Raw genomic sequence first — 15,006 nt, forward strand, 5'->3', positions numbered from 1 at the left:
GGGACAGCGCGCTCCAGCTGGGGAGGGGAGAAAGCCACCCCGACGCGTGTGGTGGGCGATCAGCCGGCTCCCAAGCACGCCCTGTGCTGGACCTCCTGGCATCTCTCCACCGACCAGTTTCCCATTCCCGCCTCCGGTGAGCCCCACTCCTCTGAGGTAACCCCTGCCCGTGTCCAGTGTCTGGAGAGAAGGATGGGGAGCGGGATTCCTCTGAGGTGGCGAGGCTGCCCTGTCCTCCCCCAACCTCTCGCTTCCGCTTCAACCACGGAGCCCATCTGTGTCTCACAGGGACCCAAACACGTGAGGTCACCAGGTGACCCTATTTTCTCCTCCCCTCCCACACCCCTCCCTGTCCTCATAGCCTTTCCATGAGTGGCGGGGAGGCTCCGTGTCATACTCAGCCTGTGGGGCTGTGCTTCTGGGTTTCATTCCTGGCTCTGTCTCCCCCGGGGAACCGTGTGTGTGGGGGGGAGAGGAGGTGAGGCTGGAGATGAAAAACTTTACTCCTAGGATCAGTTTGGATGGCAAATCTCTGACTCTGTCCGGCTGGGAGGCAGTGGAGCAGTGTAACCAAGAGGGGAGTATGGTACAGCCTTATTTATTGTAGTATCAGCTTAGAATAGTCACCAAGGATGGGTCAGGGGTGGGGCGGAATGGGGCCCGAGGCAGACAGTCTCCAGGTGAACATGAAGGCGGGTCTCTGGCTGTGACCTACCGTGCTATTGGCTGCTGGGCTGCTTCTGCTCATACCTGCCTTAAGACCTGATCACACCACTGCTCAAAGTCCTCTGGAGGCGGGCTCACCTGGTCCAGAACTCTGTATACACACCATGGCCTGGTGTCCATGGTCTGTGTGATCTGGCCCAGCCTACCTGGGCTGTCTTATCTCCACCACCTACCCCCAACGCCCTCCTGAAGTATCCCACGGTCTAGCCCCACTGGGGTACTCTGACCTCCACACTTCTGCTTTAGCTGTTCTGTTCTCTCCTGAAAGGCTCTTCTTCCACGCCTCCTTCTCTGCCTTTCAAATCTGGCATATCCTTTAGGGCCCAGCTCAATGCCATGTCCTTCATAAAAATCCACCTGCTTAAGATGTTAGCTATTTTATAGAGAATGGATAAACAACAAGGTCCTACTGTGTAGCACAGGGAACTATATTCAATATCTTATGGTAAACCACAATGGAAAATAATATAAAAAAAGAATGTATATATATGTATAACTGAGCCACTTTGCTGTACAGCAGAAATTAACATTGTAAAACAACTATACTTCAATTAAAAAAAAAATTTTTTTAAAAATCCACCAGCTTAGAGAAATTGCTCTATCCTCAAAACACCCAAAGCATTTTATTGGTACAGGACTCCCTTTACAGCATTTGTCAGGGCATGCCTTGGGACTGGGTCTCATTCAAAGGGTTTTGTGCCCTCGGTCTGTAGCACCTAGCACACGCTGGGCACCAGGTCAGTTCTCAATATACCTTTACAGTAGTGAATGGAGCCATAAGGTTGAATGAGGTTAACAGATCATCAAGCAGGGAAATGGCACCAAAACAACAGAGTTCTGCTAGGTTTTCCTGCCGCTTACAGGTCTGGTACCTCCTTTCCTTTCCCCTTCCGATCACCGTTAAACATTTCAAGGCCTAGTAAATAGGCCTTTCCCACACTGCAGCCACCCTCAGTTGCAAACCTGAGGCATAATGTCTGTCTTGTAATTTCTTATGTGGTAAAAGGAAACACTATGTACTCATGGTTGGCTGGGATAACCTGCCAACTCTTCAGTTCCATAGCACTTCCTGAGTACCCACTGGGTGCCCAGGTTTCTTCTGGGGGCTCTGGAGGAGACAAGTCACCACCCGGTCCTGCCCTGTAGAGGGCTATCAGAAGCCAAACCCTGGAGAAATCTGAGTGAAGCCTTGCAGTGGATAGAACGTGGGTTGGCAGAGAGGTGGGCGGGGCCGCCATGGGCCAGCCAAATGAGTACATGCCTGAGGTGGGAAGATTATCTGGGCTACAGTTTGTTCAGGAGAAAGAGGAGAGTGAATCAGGGTGGGGTCCAGATAGGAATGCCTTGAGCCATCCAAGATTGGGGTTCTGAGGATCTGGAAGAAGCAAAGGATGCAGCAGAAACACTGGATGGGAGTCAGGACACCTGGGTTCTAGTCCTGGCTCTGTTGCAGGATCTTGAACGAATCACGTCTCTGCTTCTCTGGGCCTTTCCTTAACTCTAAAACCTAAAAACCTTCAAAGTGACCTTTGCAATCTGATGATCAATAGATATTTGAGTCTTTGAAGTAGCATATTGGGAATGAAGAGAATCAGCCACTCTAATGGAAACTGGGAACGAGGAAGTGCCTGACTGGGAGCTCAGAGATGGAGAGCGAGGAGAGACTGCAGAGAGTCCAGCCAGGGAGAAAAGGGGAACTGCGGGGAAGGGCCCCGTTGGGCAATCCCATTTTCAGTTCCTCCTTTCGTCCCCTTCCCTGACTTCGCCTCTTGGCCTCACCTTATTTGGTGAGGGCGGGGCAAAACAGAACACTTTCACGCCGCCTCAGGCGCTCCCTGCCTTTCCCTTCCCCTTTTCGGGCCCTCGAAAGATCCTTCTCTTTCTTCCCTCACCTGGCACTTTCCCCGAACCCACTTTCCTCCATAGCAACGCCCCCAGCGGCCAAAGTAGGAAGAGCAACGAATTTGGGAACGCATTCATAATCACCCTCGTAGCTACCGTTTATTGGGAACTCACCCTGTGCCAGGTAACATTATTTTTTTATAGCAATTCTATGAGGTGATTGTTATCTCATTTTACAGATAAAGAAAATGAGACCCAAAGATATTAAGTAATCTGTGCAAGGCCACACACCTGCCGGTTGGCAAGGCCAGACTGGAAATGAGGTCTGGCTCCCCAGTAGCTGCTCTGGCCACTTCCGGTTGGGCCGGGAGACCTTTGGCCGTCGGAGACCCCTGCCCTCCCTCACCTACCACCTCTCAGACCCGACTTCTTCAAGCCCCGCCCCCACCCGCGCCGCGCCCGCCCAGCCCTCGGCGCCCTGGAGCCCCGCCCGGCCTGCGCGGCGGAGGCGGGCCCGGCACCCGCAGGTGGGGCGGGTGGCGGGGCGTGGCCGGGAGGGGGCGTGGCACAGAGGGGGCGTGGCCGGAAACCTTAAAGAGGCCGGCGCGGCGGGGCGGGACGTAGGGGCCGCGGGTCGCGGCGATCTTCTCAGTTTCGGTTGGACCGCAGCGCAGCCACCATGTCCCTGGCGGCCTCGGCGGGCAGGGGCCCGGGGGCCGTGTGGTCCCCAACGCACGTGCAGGTGACGGTGCTCCAGGCGCGGGGCCTGCGGGCCAAGGGCCCCGGGGGCACGAGCGACGCGTACGCGGTGATTCAGGTGGGCAAGGAGAAGTACGCCACCTCCGTGTCGGAGCGCAGCCTGGGCGCGCCCGTGTGGCGGGAGGAGGCCACCTTCGAGCTGCCGCCGTTGCTGTCGGCCGAGGCAGCGTCCGCCGCCGCCGCCACCCTGCAGCTCACCGTGCTGCACCGCGCGCTGCTCGGCCTCGACAAGTTCCTGGGCCGCGCCGAGGTGGACCTCCGGGAGCTGCACCGGGACCAGGGCCACAGGAAGACCCAGTGAGTAAGGGCCGGGGGCGAGGACGCGTGATTTGGGCGCCGAGAGCCTTTTGAGTGTGTCCCCACCAAGGGGACGAACGGAGCGAGGCCTTTCTAGAGGGATCCCCTCGGCCAGTACTAGTATTCTCACCTAGCTTCACCTTCTTGGGCTCTCCCAAGTGTGTGGCTTCGGGTACCTGGAGCGTTTTTGAATCTGCAGGACGGCGCTCGGCGTCTGGAACTTAGTAATCACTTAATGAATTTTTGATGAATTGAAACTACCTGTGGGCTGACGAATTACTCTTCTTTAGTTGAGTAGCGTGTATATTTGATGTACGCATTAGCCTCCGTGGAAAGCCTCCTGGGTATTTCATTGTACTGGACACTGAGCTGAGAATGGCTGGGCCAGGGCACAGGGAGGACCCACTGGAGCAGTGAAAGCCGCTGACACTAGGGCCCTAGAGGCTCGCCCAGGGGCCGAGCTGGGGCGTTACAGCGCGGGGCGGACTGGGGAACGGGGAATGCGGGCTGCCTGGGGAGGGCTATCCCCCAACCCCACCTCACAGCCGCCTAAGGGGTTGGTCTAGAGAATTTGCCCCGCCCTCCTCTCCGCCCCTCCCTCAAGAATGCTAGAACAGTTTGGTCTTCGCTTTCAGACCGAAAAGTACTAACTGTGTTTGCCCCGGGCCCCAAAGGAGTAAGGATTTCCCATTGATGGCTGGAGCCAGGGCCTGCCCTTGGCCGAGCTGAACTGAAAAGTAAGCATCGTTTCTGTCTGGAGTTCGTCAAGTTCTCTCTGGTCCTACTGGGTAGGGGGGAGGGGATGGCTGCTCACCTGTAGCCACCGCCCCACCCCCGCCCCCAAGACTTCTCTTTTAGGGTATCACAGTCCTGCAGGGAAAGCAGGGCGAAACCCTGTGCACTCCAAAGTGTTACCGATTTATTTGTTCTCTTTCGCAGGTGTTTGGAACGGAACATTTGATTATGCTCATCTAGTGTACCGACAACTAGCCTCGCTTAGCTTAATTGGTTACTTTGCTGGACCTTAAATATTCAAAGCAGTCATGTTATCACCTCAGTCCTGTGGCTTACGAAGCACTCTGATTCATGTTGTGTGTTTTAGATATAAATGGTATTTCAACCTCCCCTTGTGAAGGAGACAGGAAGAGCCAGAGGATTTGAAGTTACCAGACTCCCCTTTCTGTAGGGTGCTTGCAAATGTAATACCCGCTTCCCTTATCTGGCCAAAGATGAACAGGCATTTCTGAACTCAAATGAGATAAAAAGAGAGAGCCTTGAGGTGAGGATGGATGGGGTATCTTTGTGGCATCAACTTACAAGCCATAAGGTGAGCAGCAGCGTCTTTGCTGAGCTGGGGCTGAAGCAATGCTAATTTTCCGTTTGATTAAATGACATTTGGGGCCTTGGGTTGGCTTCCTTTCCAGCTTCAACTAGGCACCACTGGCCATCCTTTGTCTTGTCCCATCCCAAGATGTGTGGATATTATCGTTTGTCTCTGCCATCTGTTTCTTCTGTGAACGTTTTATTCCCGTGAAAGATAGATAGAATCTCCCTGCCAGAGATGGGGATTCCAGATTCCTGGCTCTGGTGCCCACTCTCGCTCTGACTCATTTCTGGGCTTCAGGCTGCTCGGTCTCTAAATATCCAAGTTTCCCTATGTATAAATGGAGCTTGTGGCCAGACTTAATTGATGTTTATAAGATGTTTCCAGCTTGCTGGATTAATGGAGCCCCGTGTATAGATTCAAAAGATTCTGTTACTGCTTTGGGAGGAATGAAAACCTCCTCAAGTTCCCTATTGCAGGAAGGGTACAGTCTCCGCATCTCCATTTTTCTCATCCTCTCTGATGTAATTCTAAACTTAGATGATTACTCCTGTCTCTATCATATGAGCTTGTGACCACTTAGTCAGAATATCAGCTTATAGGAAAATGGTGCTTAGTTGATGGATTTTTAATAACTGCAAAGGAAGCCTTCTTTGCTCTGCTAGCAGTAGGTGAAATTGCAAGCTTTCCACCTGTCACTTCCTGGGACTTTCCAAGGTGCTGGGGAAACCCAGTTAAACTAAGCCTGTCTGATGTCCTGGTACATCACTTGGGTGCCCAAGGTAGCTGTGATTTGGAGCATGAGATATACGCTGAGAGGTGGGAATTCAACAGAAAGAAACTGGTTGGGCTAGGAAGATCATTTGAACTAGCTATTAATGGTTTGACTCCACCTTAGACATTAAAACCAAAACCAAACCAAAAGCTGAAATCTTGGTCTGTAGTTTTGTGTGTGTGTGTTAATGTGTGCATGTGTGTTCATCTCTACAGAGAACAGTTGCTCCTCTAGAGTATGATTTTTCCCCCCCATGGGTCCAGAAGCTAAAACTCAAGGCATTAAGAGCTAACTGTGCTGGTATTTTCATTTGTTCTCTTAATAAGCCCCCGTGTATCATATATTTGGAGTCAAGAGAATATGCTTTTTGTAATGACTCACATTTTGCAGACCTCAAATTTAGTGTGATGATCTGTATCTTTAAAGCACTAAACAGAGGCTGACATATAGATAGGATCCTTTTAACAGGGCAGAGTGGCCCCTTTAGTTAAGAAAAAATGGAAATGAATTGATTTTGCACTTATACAACTGTCCCTCATATCCGAGGGTGATTGGTTCCAGGACCTCCACCCCACCCGGGATACCAAAATCTGCGAATGCTGAAGTCCCTTATATAAAATGGCTTAATATTTGCATATAACCTCTGCATACCCTCCTGTATACTTTAAATAATCTCTAGATTAGTTATAATACCTAATACGATGTAAATGCTATGTAAATAGTTGTAAATACAATGTAAATGCTATATAAATAGTTGCTAATGCATGAATCCAAGTTTTGCTTTTTGGAACTTTCTGGAATTTTTTTTCGAATATTTTTGATCTGAGGTTGGTTGAATCCGACATGTGGAACCTGTGGATACAGAGGGCCGACTCGTGTGTACTTATCTGGGATCTCAGCTGGGCCCCGGTTAAATGGGAATCAGTTAAGTCCCGTGATCATAAAACTGACGTGAATCTGAGAGGAGGCAGAATCAGGTGACCAGCATGTGGATTTCTCTGCTGTCCGGTCTCATGTAGTTTGGGGTCCTAGATTGAAAACAAAACAAAACAAAACATCTTTTTAGGACACTAAGAGCAATAAAAATGGGGGAAATAATCTCTTAAAGACAGATTAAAATAAATATTCAGGCTGGTGCCTGGAAGGCCATTGTGTAACTAAATAAGATGAAACTTGATACTGTGATAGCCTTCCAGATATGAAGACTGATGGAGGGTCATTTTCTCATATTTCTTGAAGATTCAAGAGAAAATTTGGTTGCATGTGAAAAGATCTGGATACTGATAAAGGTTAGACATTTTGAAGAACTGTAAGTATAGTAAGAAAGAGTGACAGGCTGTCAAAGGAAATTCAGGTGATTAAGGAGGGCTAGACAGTTGTTTTTCTGGGAGAGGTGGAGGCGTAGAAGTGACAGATGAGCACAGAGGTCTCGAATTCACAAATCTGAGCCGGCGGTGTTTGCGCTTATACCTCTGGGTTTCCTAAGCACGTTTCGGCTTTTTGTAACAGACTGGAAAATTCGAGCAATGCTGTTACTGCTTAAGTTTTTCTTTCCTTGGGATTCCCCCTAAAGATGACATTGGGCGTTACTGGAAACCCTCCCACCCAGCGTAGGAACCTGATAGCTCGTGTCCAGGGCGGGGATCTGCAGGTTCTGGGATAAATAACCCCAACCTGTTCACAGCAGGGGAACGGAGTGACTAAGAAGGGGGAGGGTGGCTCAAAGTCACAGTTCCATGGATGTGAAAGATGTTCCCTCCTGTTTTTCGTGATACGATTTGATGATGATTTCATTTAGAAGACAGTTAGCATGGGGAAAGTTCTAACTGCCTTTTTTCCCCTTGTTTTTAACGTTCATCCGTACTTTTAGTAATTATTTTTTGATGCCTACTATGCGCAAGGCACTTGGTATACAGTGTAAACAGTGATGAACATAACACACATGATCCCCGCTTTCAGAAAGCTGAGAGCCTTGTGGGGGAGATAGCCAGTAAACAAATGAACACATAAATGAACAATCCTGTATTGGGATGAGTGCGGTGGAGGAAGAGAACAGGGTGTCATAAGAGAAAAGAGCAGGAGATTGCAGGTAGCCTCTCTGAGGCAGAGACCTGAAGGATAAAGAGGAATTTTCCCAGGGAAAAGCACAGGAAGGGGAAGCAACCTGTGCAAAGGCCCTGAGGCAGGCACGCCTGGGAAGCTGGAGAGGTTGCCTCCATTGAGGCTGAAGAGGAAGGCAGCGCTTCGTTGAAGAGCAGTGGAAGCCACTGAGTGTTGAAAGCCGAGGGGTGATGTGATGCAGTTCGTGAAAGATCACTGTGGCTGTTGGGTGGAGAGCAGATTTGGAGCAGGCCTAGCCTGGAATCAGACGGGTGAAGTGGGAGGCTCTGGCAGGAATCTAGGCAACCAGTTATGGTGCTTGGACTCGGGTGACAGGCATGGTCACGGACAGAGGTAGGTGGATTTCAGAAGTATTCCGGAGGTTCAGTTGGCCTGACTGGTGATGGATTGGGTATGGGTGGGGGTGAGTGAGAGGAAGTGATAAGAACGAACAAACAAAATAAGGAGAACTTGCTGTTGAAAATGAACCAGGAAATGGTGGCTGATTCTTTCCCTGGCAGTCACCGTGACACAAGAGTGAGGTCACCATTACAAAGACAACACCGGCAGTGATACCTGTGCGCTGAGTGAATGAGCAGGAAACACCACTGAAACCAGGGTGTGTATATGTGTGTCTTCAAGTGTTTACAGCTTCAACACAGGCCAAGCCTTTGTTTTGTAATGACTTAACCGATGTGACCTCACTGGTTGCCCCAACATGCTGGTAGAGTCACTGCTGCGAGGACTACAGGACTAAGAAAAGGAAAAATAATAAATAACACGAGGGAAAATAAACCTGTAAATGAAAACTACGCCTCTGGAGGCAAGTCAGTCAACCATTTAAAGGTTTCTCACATCAGGGAAGGTGAGCGCACAAAAGAGCCTTGTTTTGCTTAACTTCCTTTCGATTACAAAGACTTCTGTTGTATTTCCACAACTACCATCAGAGGAAGGCTTTTATAAATAGTATCTCTGTCATTTTAATTGTAGTTATTAACTAAAAAATGTTATGATTACATTAAGAACAATACATGTGCTTATTAAACTGTCATCAACTCCAACATGCATTTGCTGACATCACTCTTCCTCCCCCTGGACGATAATCTTAGGTATCCATTTGGCCGCTCCAATTTTAATTGCCATACGTCCGAGAACACTGTGCTTCTCACCCTATACTTTTGGAGGGACGCTCACTCTGGCCTAGCTCCAGAGGATTAAGATGCCCTTGCCCAAACGTGGGAACAATAGAAGGGCATTTAAGACTTTCTCTCCATCTCAGAGCCATGCCCTGGGTGGCCTTTGGTTCTGGGCCTGGTGCAGATCTCTAAGCCTCAGGGCCTTTGGGTTTTTTTTTTTATTTTTGGCCGCGCTTTGCGGGATCTTAGTTCCTTGAGCAGGGATCGAACCCACACCCCCCTGCATTGGAAGCACGCACTCTTAACCACAGGACCGCCAGGGAAGTCCCCCTCAGGGCCTTTGAATTCCAACAAAATTAACACCCAGACACTTGTATCGGCCTTTGAAGAAAGCCAACATCCACTGTGTGGAAAAAACTTGGTGAGCGGGCTGTGCTCCCCTTAAGGGGTCCTGGGTCAGATCTCATGCCACAGCTGGCTCAGCAGGAGACCAGGCCAGTTCCCCCGCTTTCCCCTTGGCCAGGGACCACTTCCATCTCATTGTTTGCTGTGTGACCCAGCCTAGGTGCGCAGATGTCTCTGAGTGCGGTCCCTGTAGACACAGGGCAGGCGGTCATTTGCCCGTGTGGACGTGGAGAAGTGTTTAATCTTACATTTAGCCCAGTGGATTAAAGACTAGGGGTGGCCTCGGTATGAGGTCAAAGCCCCGCTTCTCTCCGTTTCCCAGTGTGCGGTCTGGCTTGCTCGTCAGCACCCCTGCTCAACACTGGAGAAGCAGGTCACCTGCAGCTTGGGGCTTACGGTGCCTTTGGTAAAGGAGCCGCTTTTAGCCACTAATGAGACGAGAAATTCCTTTCCTGCTGGGACAGGTCTGGGGATGATCTGTTAGAGAAAAATCAAGGGCTTTCGTCTCCAGGGTGTCCCTGAGGGACACATTGAGGAATGTGCCCGTGGGGAGAAAAAAGGCAGCTGTAATTAAGTGTCTTTTCCTGAGTGCTGGCCTCTGAGTGGAGCAGAGGGAAGGCATTTATAGGAAATCCCAGAAAAACCCTTTTCTAGAGGTGTGACCGCTGCACACTTCACTTTTAAAATTCTTGTTTATTAAAAAGGACATGGCTAACCGAGGGAGAACAACCAAGGCTTCCAGAAAGCCTGGTCTGAAAAGGCCTCTTGTGATCCTGAAGAACAGCTGTCCTGTGTGAGGGGCACCAGCGGCAGGCGGGCCCCGAGCTATTTCTTCAAGAGTGTCACCGCCTACAGCACCAGTCCTGTGGGGTTTCCTTTTACGCTAATGGAACTTTTCGTTTTTACTGATCATTTGTCATGAGAACAGGATTTTGAAATGCTCTTGGTATGGGGTTTTCTCCTCCTCCTTGGGACTTACCTGATTACCAGATAAATCAGATGCTCTGCTTCCCTGCCGGGAGCTCCCACAGAAAGGAGTGTGAGTCTGCCTGTGGGGTAGAGTGGACTGAATGTTCTTTGATGTCTGTCATGCTGAAGTTGTTTTCTTTTGTCCTGGCCGAGAGGTGGTGAACCAAACCATCACATTTTCTTTCCCCATCCTTAACGTCTCTTTGCATGAGTGACAGAGGACCCCACGGAGACTGTTCTTTGGCAGATCACGTAGACTACATCAGTGGCATTTACTTTTGGGCAAGAGGCGAGATACCTGATCTGATGTTAGAATATTAACATTTGTGGCTTTTTGAGATATGGTCAAGTAAAAACTTGGTAACTAGATGATGGCAGGAGTGGTAGACTTACATGCTTATAAACGTGTTAATTTTTCTAATTCTTAGAGAATCTTAAAATACTGGTGCTTGGTTTTTCCTTTCGTCTTTACCTACAAGGAGTTTGGTATTGCTTTCAACTTAGAAAATATGTCTTGATCTGCAGTCAGTTATGCCATCCTGGCATATGTCGGAAATAGTTTGGGGGCCTCTGTTTCTTGTCTCTCCCACCTACTTAGAAATCCTGCAGAGTTCTGAGGATCATTAAATCTCACGATAAGTTATAGAAATTATACACCGATCGTGGTATTTTAAAAAATGGTATATACTTTTTAATTTTGGAAATTGTATCATACAATTTTTTTTTAATTAATTTATTTATTTGTTTTTATTTTTGGCTGTGTTGGGTCCTCGTTCTGTGCGCAGGCTTTCTCTAGTTGCAGCGAGTGGTGCGCAGGCTTCTCACTGTCGTGGCTTCTCTTGTTGCAGAGCACGGGCTCCAGACGCGCAGGCTCAGTAGTTGTGGCGCACGGGCCCAGTTGCTCTGCGGCATGTGGGAATCTTCCCCGGCCAGGGATCGAACCCGTGTCCCCTGCACTGGCAGGTAGATTCCCACCCACTGCGCCACCAGGGAAGCCCACAATTTTTTTTTATAATTTATTTATTTATTTTTGGCTGTGTTGGGTCTCCATTGCTGCGTGCGGGCTTTTTCTCTAGTTGTGGTGAGCGGGGGCTACTCTTCGATGTGGTGCGTGGGCCTCTCATTGCGGTGGCTTCTCTTGTTGCAGATTACGGGCTCTAGCCGTGAGGGCTCAGTAGTTGTGGCTCACGGGCGCTAGAGTGCAGGCTCAGTAGTTGTGGCGCACGGGCTTAGTTGCTCCGTGGCATGTGGGATCTTCCCGGACCAGGGCTCGAACCCGTGTCTCCTGCATTGGCAGGCGGATTCTTAACCACTGTGCCACCAGGGAAGTCCCACAAACTAATTTTATAATTGAGTCTTTTCCCACTCCCTTCAAATGCAAATCATTGTTATTTGTGTTTGATGGCTTAAGATTGGATCCTTAGGAATACGGTCAGTCAGAACTGTTGATATCTTAAATTCCCATTTGAGAACCGTGGGTGAACGATGGTATAAATGCACTTCACAGAACATCATACAACCGTTAAAAATGGTGGGTATGGAGATTGTAAGACAATTATATTTAAAAACACGCTACAAATAGAATTGCACGTGTACTCTGGTTACTACCAAGTCATAATCATAGCGAACGCTTACTGAGTGTAAGTGCCAGGCACTGTTCTAAGCTCTTTACATATATTAAGCCATTTAATCGTCATTACATCCTTATGAGGTAGGTGCTTTTAACCCTGTTCCACAGACAAGTTAAGTAACTTGTCTGAAACCTCTCAGCTAGTAATCATTGAACTATGCGGGAAAAAGACTTCAAGAAAATACATCAAAAGGGAATGTTTGAATTAGCACGAGGGAAAGTCAATTTTTAAAAAATATTAAAAAAATTTTTCTATAACCTGTTTTAATTACTTTCTAAGGGAATTTCTGTAGAGCAAATAGTATAGGAAGATCAAAAGCGTTTTCAACCTGCTTTTTCTGTGATCTCTCCTTTACCATGTCATTTACTGGCTTTTTAGGATTGAATTTGGTGACTACAGATAGCTTTTCAGTGCTGCCAGAATGTCTGTTTTAGGGATTAGGGTAAAAAAGGAGCCATTTGCAACCCTCATGATTTACCACCAAGAAGTTGATGATGGGCAGAGGGGAAGGTCCACTTTGGGAGGCAAGGCTGGCTGGTCGGTGATTCTGTATTCACAGTTAGGAAGTTAGGACTAGCTACCTTGGTCAATGACAAAACCTGTCAAACCACTTAGCTTCTGTAGGGTACACACCACAAACCTTTTATCGGTCATAATCATCTCTGTCCCTCTTTGCTGTGCATTGCCTCTAAGCTACCAAGAGAAAAGTCTGGACATTTTACCCATGTGGAATCAGTCCTTTTTCAGAACCCCTTTTAGATGTCCTCCTCTGCTACCCTCACGTGATTTTTATTATTTTTATTCCCTGGGGAAGACGGTGAATAAACTGCTTTTTAAAATTTCTCCGTCTAAGAAAGATCAAGTGCGTCCTCCATCTCAAACATTAGACTCAGGTGCTATTCTGTTCTTCCTGCTTCTTTCCTCACTTGAGGCCATACTCCCCTGTGTCATGAAGTTTAGTTACCATGGGGGATGATTCATGCTATAACTCACGGTTGAGTTTTTGCGCAGGAAGGGAAGTAGGCGGTCCACCATTGACCCTGGAGTCCACATCAGACCCATAGACAAGGACACCTTGAAATGAATACTAACCCATTAAAATGAAGTGACTTGTGGAGCTGGTGGTCTTCCTTTGCCTTGCCCTTCCTGGAGCCTCCTGTGTCTAACGGGAGGGTGCAGTATTAATTCATTTTGCCGAGTCCCTAAGTAGGTGGTTCTTATAACCCCTTGGGATTTCAATTAGCTGAGAACCTTCTTTGTGTGTGAGAGTCCTTGTTTGTGATGAAATTGTATAATTTAGCGGGAATTTCTTTTCATGTCTAATTATTTTCTCACACTTCATAGTCAGAAAGAAAAGGCAGCAGTTGTTTCAGTGTAATAAACGCTTTCTGATGTTTGGTGAGCCAGCTCCCTACTGGTGGGTAAGCTTTTCAGCGAAGAATCTGGCCTCTTCGTTTTGTGTTTCCAGTGCCTGCCGTGCAAAAACATGAACCGAACCGAATCTTTGAAGCCATCGTTTCTCTGTGTCTTGAATCTTTTAAGCCATCATTTTTTCTGTCTGTATCTACCCCTCTGGAATGTTTTAAAGGAAAAACATGTTTGCTTCAGCTGCAGACAGGTTATCTTTGAGGCGTACCAGTCAGTCCTTTACAAGTGTAATCCCGCACGTCTGCAGGGATGCACTGTGGGACCTTTCATTTCCCAAGAGCAGGAACCACACTGCCCCCGCGCCCCCTGGGACCAGCTTTCCTTGTATTGAGAAACCTACGTTCTGAGGCAAACCAGCCCTGAGAATTGGGCATGGTTGGGTGGTTTTAGCTGTTCTCAAAATGAGTGTTTAAAAAGCCCAGGAGGACTTCCCTGGTGGCACAGTGGTTAAGAATCTGCCTGCTGATACAGGGGACACAGGTTTGAGCCCTGGTCCGAGAAAATCTCACATGCCACGGAGCAATTAAGCCTGTGCTTAATTACTGAGCCCACAATTACTGGGCTCAATTACTGAGCCTGAATTACTGAGCCCACAATTACTGAGCCCACGTGTCGCAACTACTGAAGCCCGCGCACCTAGAGCCCGTGCTCCGCAACAAGAGAAGCCACCGCAATGAGAAGCCCGTGCACCGCAACGAAGAGTAGCCCCCGCTCGCCGCAACTAGAGAAAGCCCGTGCACAGCAACGAAGACCCAACGCAGCCAGAAATAAATAAATAAAATAAATAAATGTATTAAAAAGAAATAAATAAAAAGCCCAGGAGATTTGACAATGCGGGTCCAGACACTAGTTCCCCAGCCGGGCGACTCGGGAAGCAGACCCTGTGTCCTGCATCCTGTATATTTTCCTTCCTGTACCCAGTTCATGCTTTTTTACTTTTATTCATTCTTTCCCTTGCTGCTCTTAATAAGGCATCTTTCTGAAAGTGTAGAAGACTTAAATGAATTTTTCTGTATTTTTAGCTGTTGCCTTGTCTTGTGTTTGACCAAGAAAACCCCAAACCAAAAAACTCCCAAACAGTAGGGCAGCCTGTTTGGATAATATGCATTTTTGCTTGTATGTTTATTCCCAAGATCCTCACTTGACTGAGGGGCATGGAGATTAAAGTTTTCATTCTGTACCGCTTTGTATGATTTGAATTGTTATCCTATGCGTGTTATTACTTTAAAATACAGTTTACATACATTTCTCGTCACTTTCTGTGTATTCAGAGATCCTTTTAATTTTGGAAGAACTAAGTTTTAATTATAAGTAAAAATGACTATTTGCTTATAGAAGGGATCCTTTTATTTTTCTTTTTTTGGATAGGTTGCAGGATTTTTTAGAATATGGGCCTAAAAATAAACTTTCTACACTGGGATTATGGCTTTCTCTCTGTACTCTGCCCTTTGTACTGGGAAAACCCAGCCCTGATTTCTGAGATAAGTCAGGCTTTCTGGGCCTTCATGAATGGTGGTTCTGGGACACAGCCACTCTGCCGTCACATGCTGTGTGGCCGTGCTGGGACCTGATTATATACGAACTACTTCCGTGAGGTGCTGGAATTAAATGCAC

At 48.0% G+C, this 15,006-nt stretch overlaps 1 protein-coding gene across 5 annotated transcripts in view; it reads left to right on the forward strand.

The window, feature by feature from the left end:
* The first annotated feature begins 700 nt into the window (after nucleotides 1–700).
* RAB11FIP1 (RAB11 family interacting protein 1) overlaps nucleotides 701–15,006 on the forward strand; it is a 33,282-nt gene continuing 18,976 nt past the window's right edge. For 3 of the 5 annotated variants that reach the window (XM_082374939.1, XM_082374941.1, XM_082374940.1), the window contains exon 1: nucleotides 701–3,624. In XM_082374939.1, coding sequence (XP_082231065.1) covers nucleotides 3,248–3,624 — 377 coding nt within the window. In that variant the 5' untranslated portion in view covers nucleotides 701–3,247. Of the gene's footprint in view, nucleotides 3,625–3,650; nucleotides 4,362–15,006 lie in introns of those variants that run through there. The other 2 variants (XM_082374943.1, XM_082374942.1) reach the window with 2 other exon arrangements.

This window comes from Balaenoptera borealis (assembly GCF_965194805.1).
Source record: "Balaenoptera borealis genome assembly, chromosome: 21".
NCBI lineage: Eukaryota > Metazoa > Chordata > Mammalia > Artiodactyla > Balaenopteridae > Balaenoptera > Balaenoptera borealis.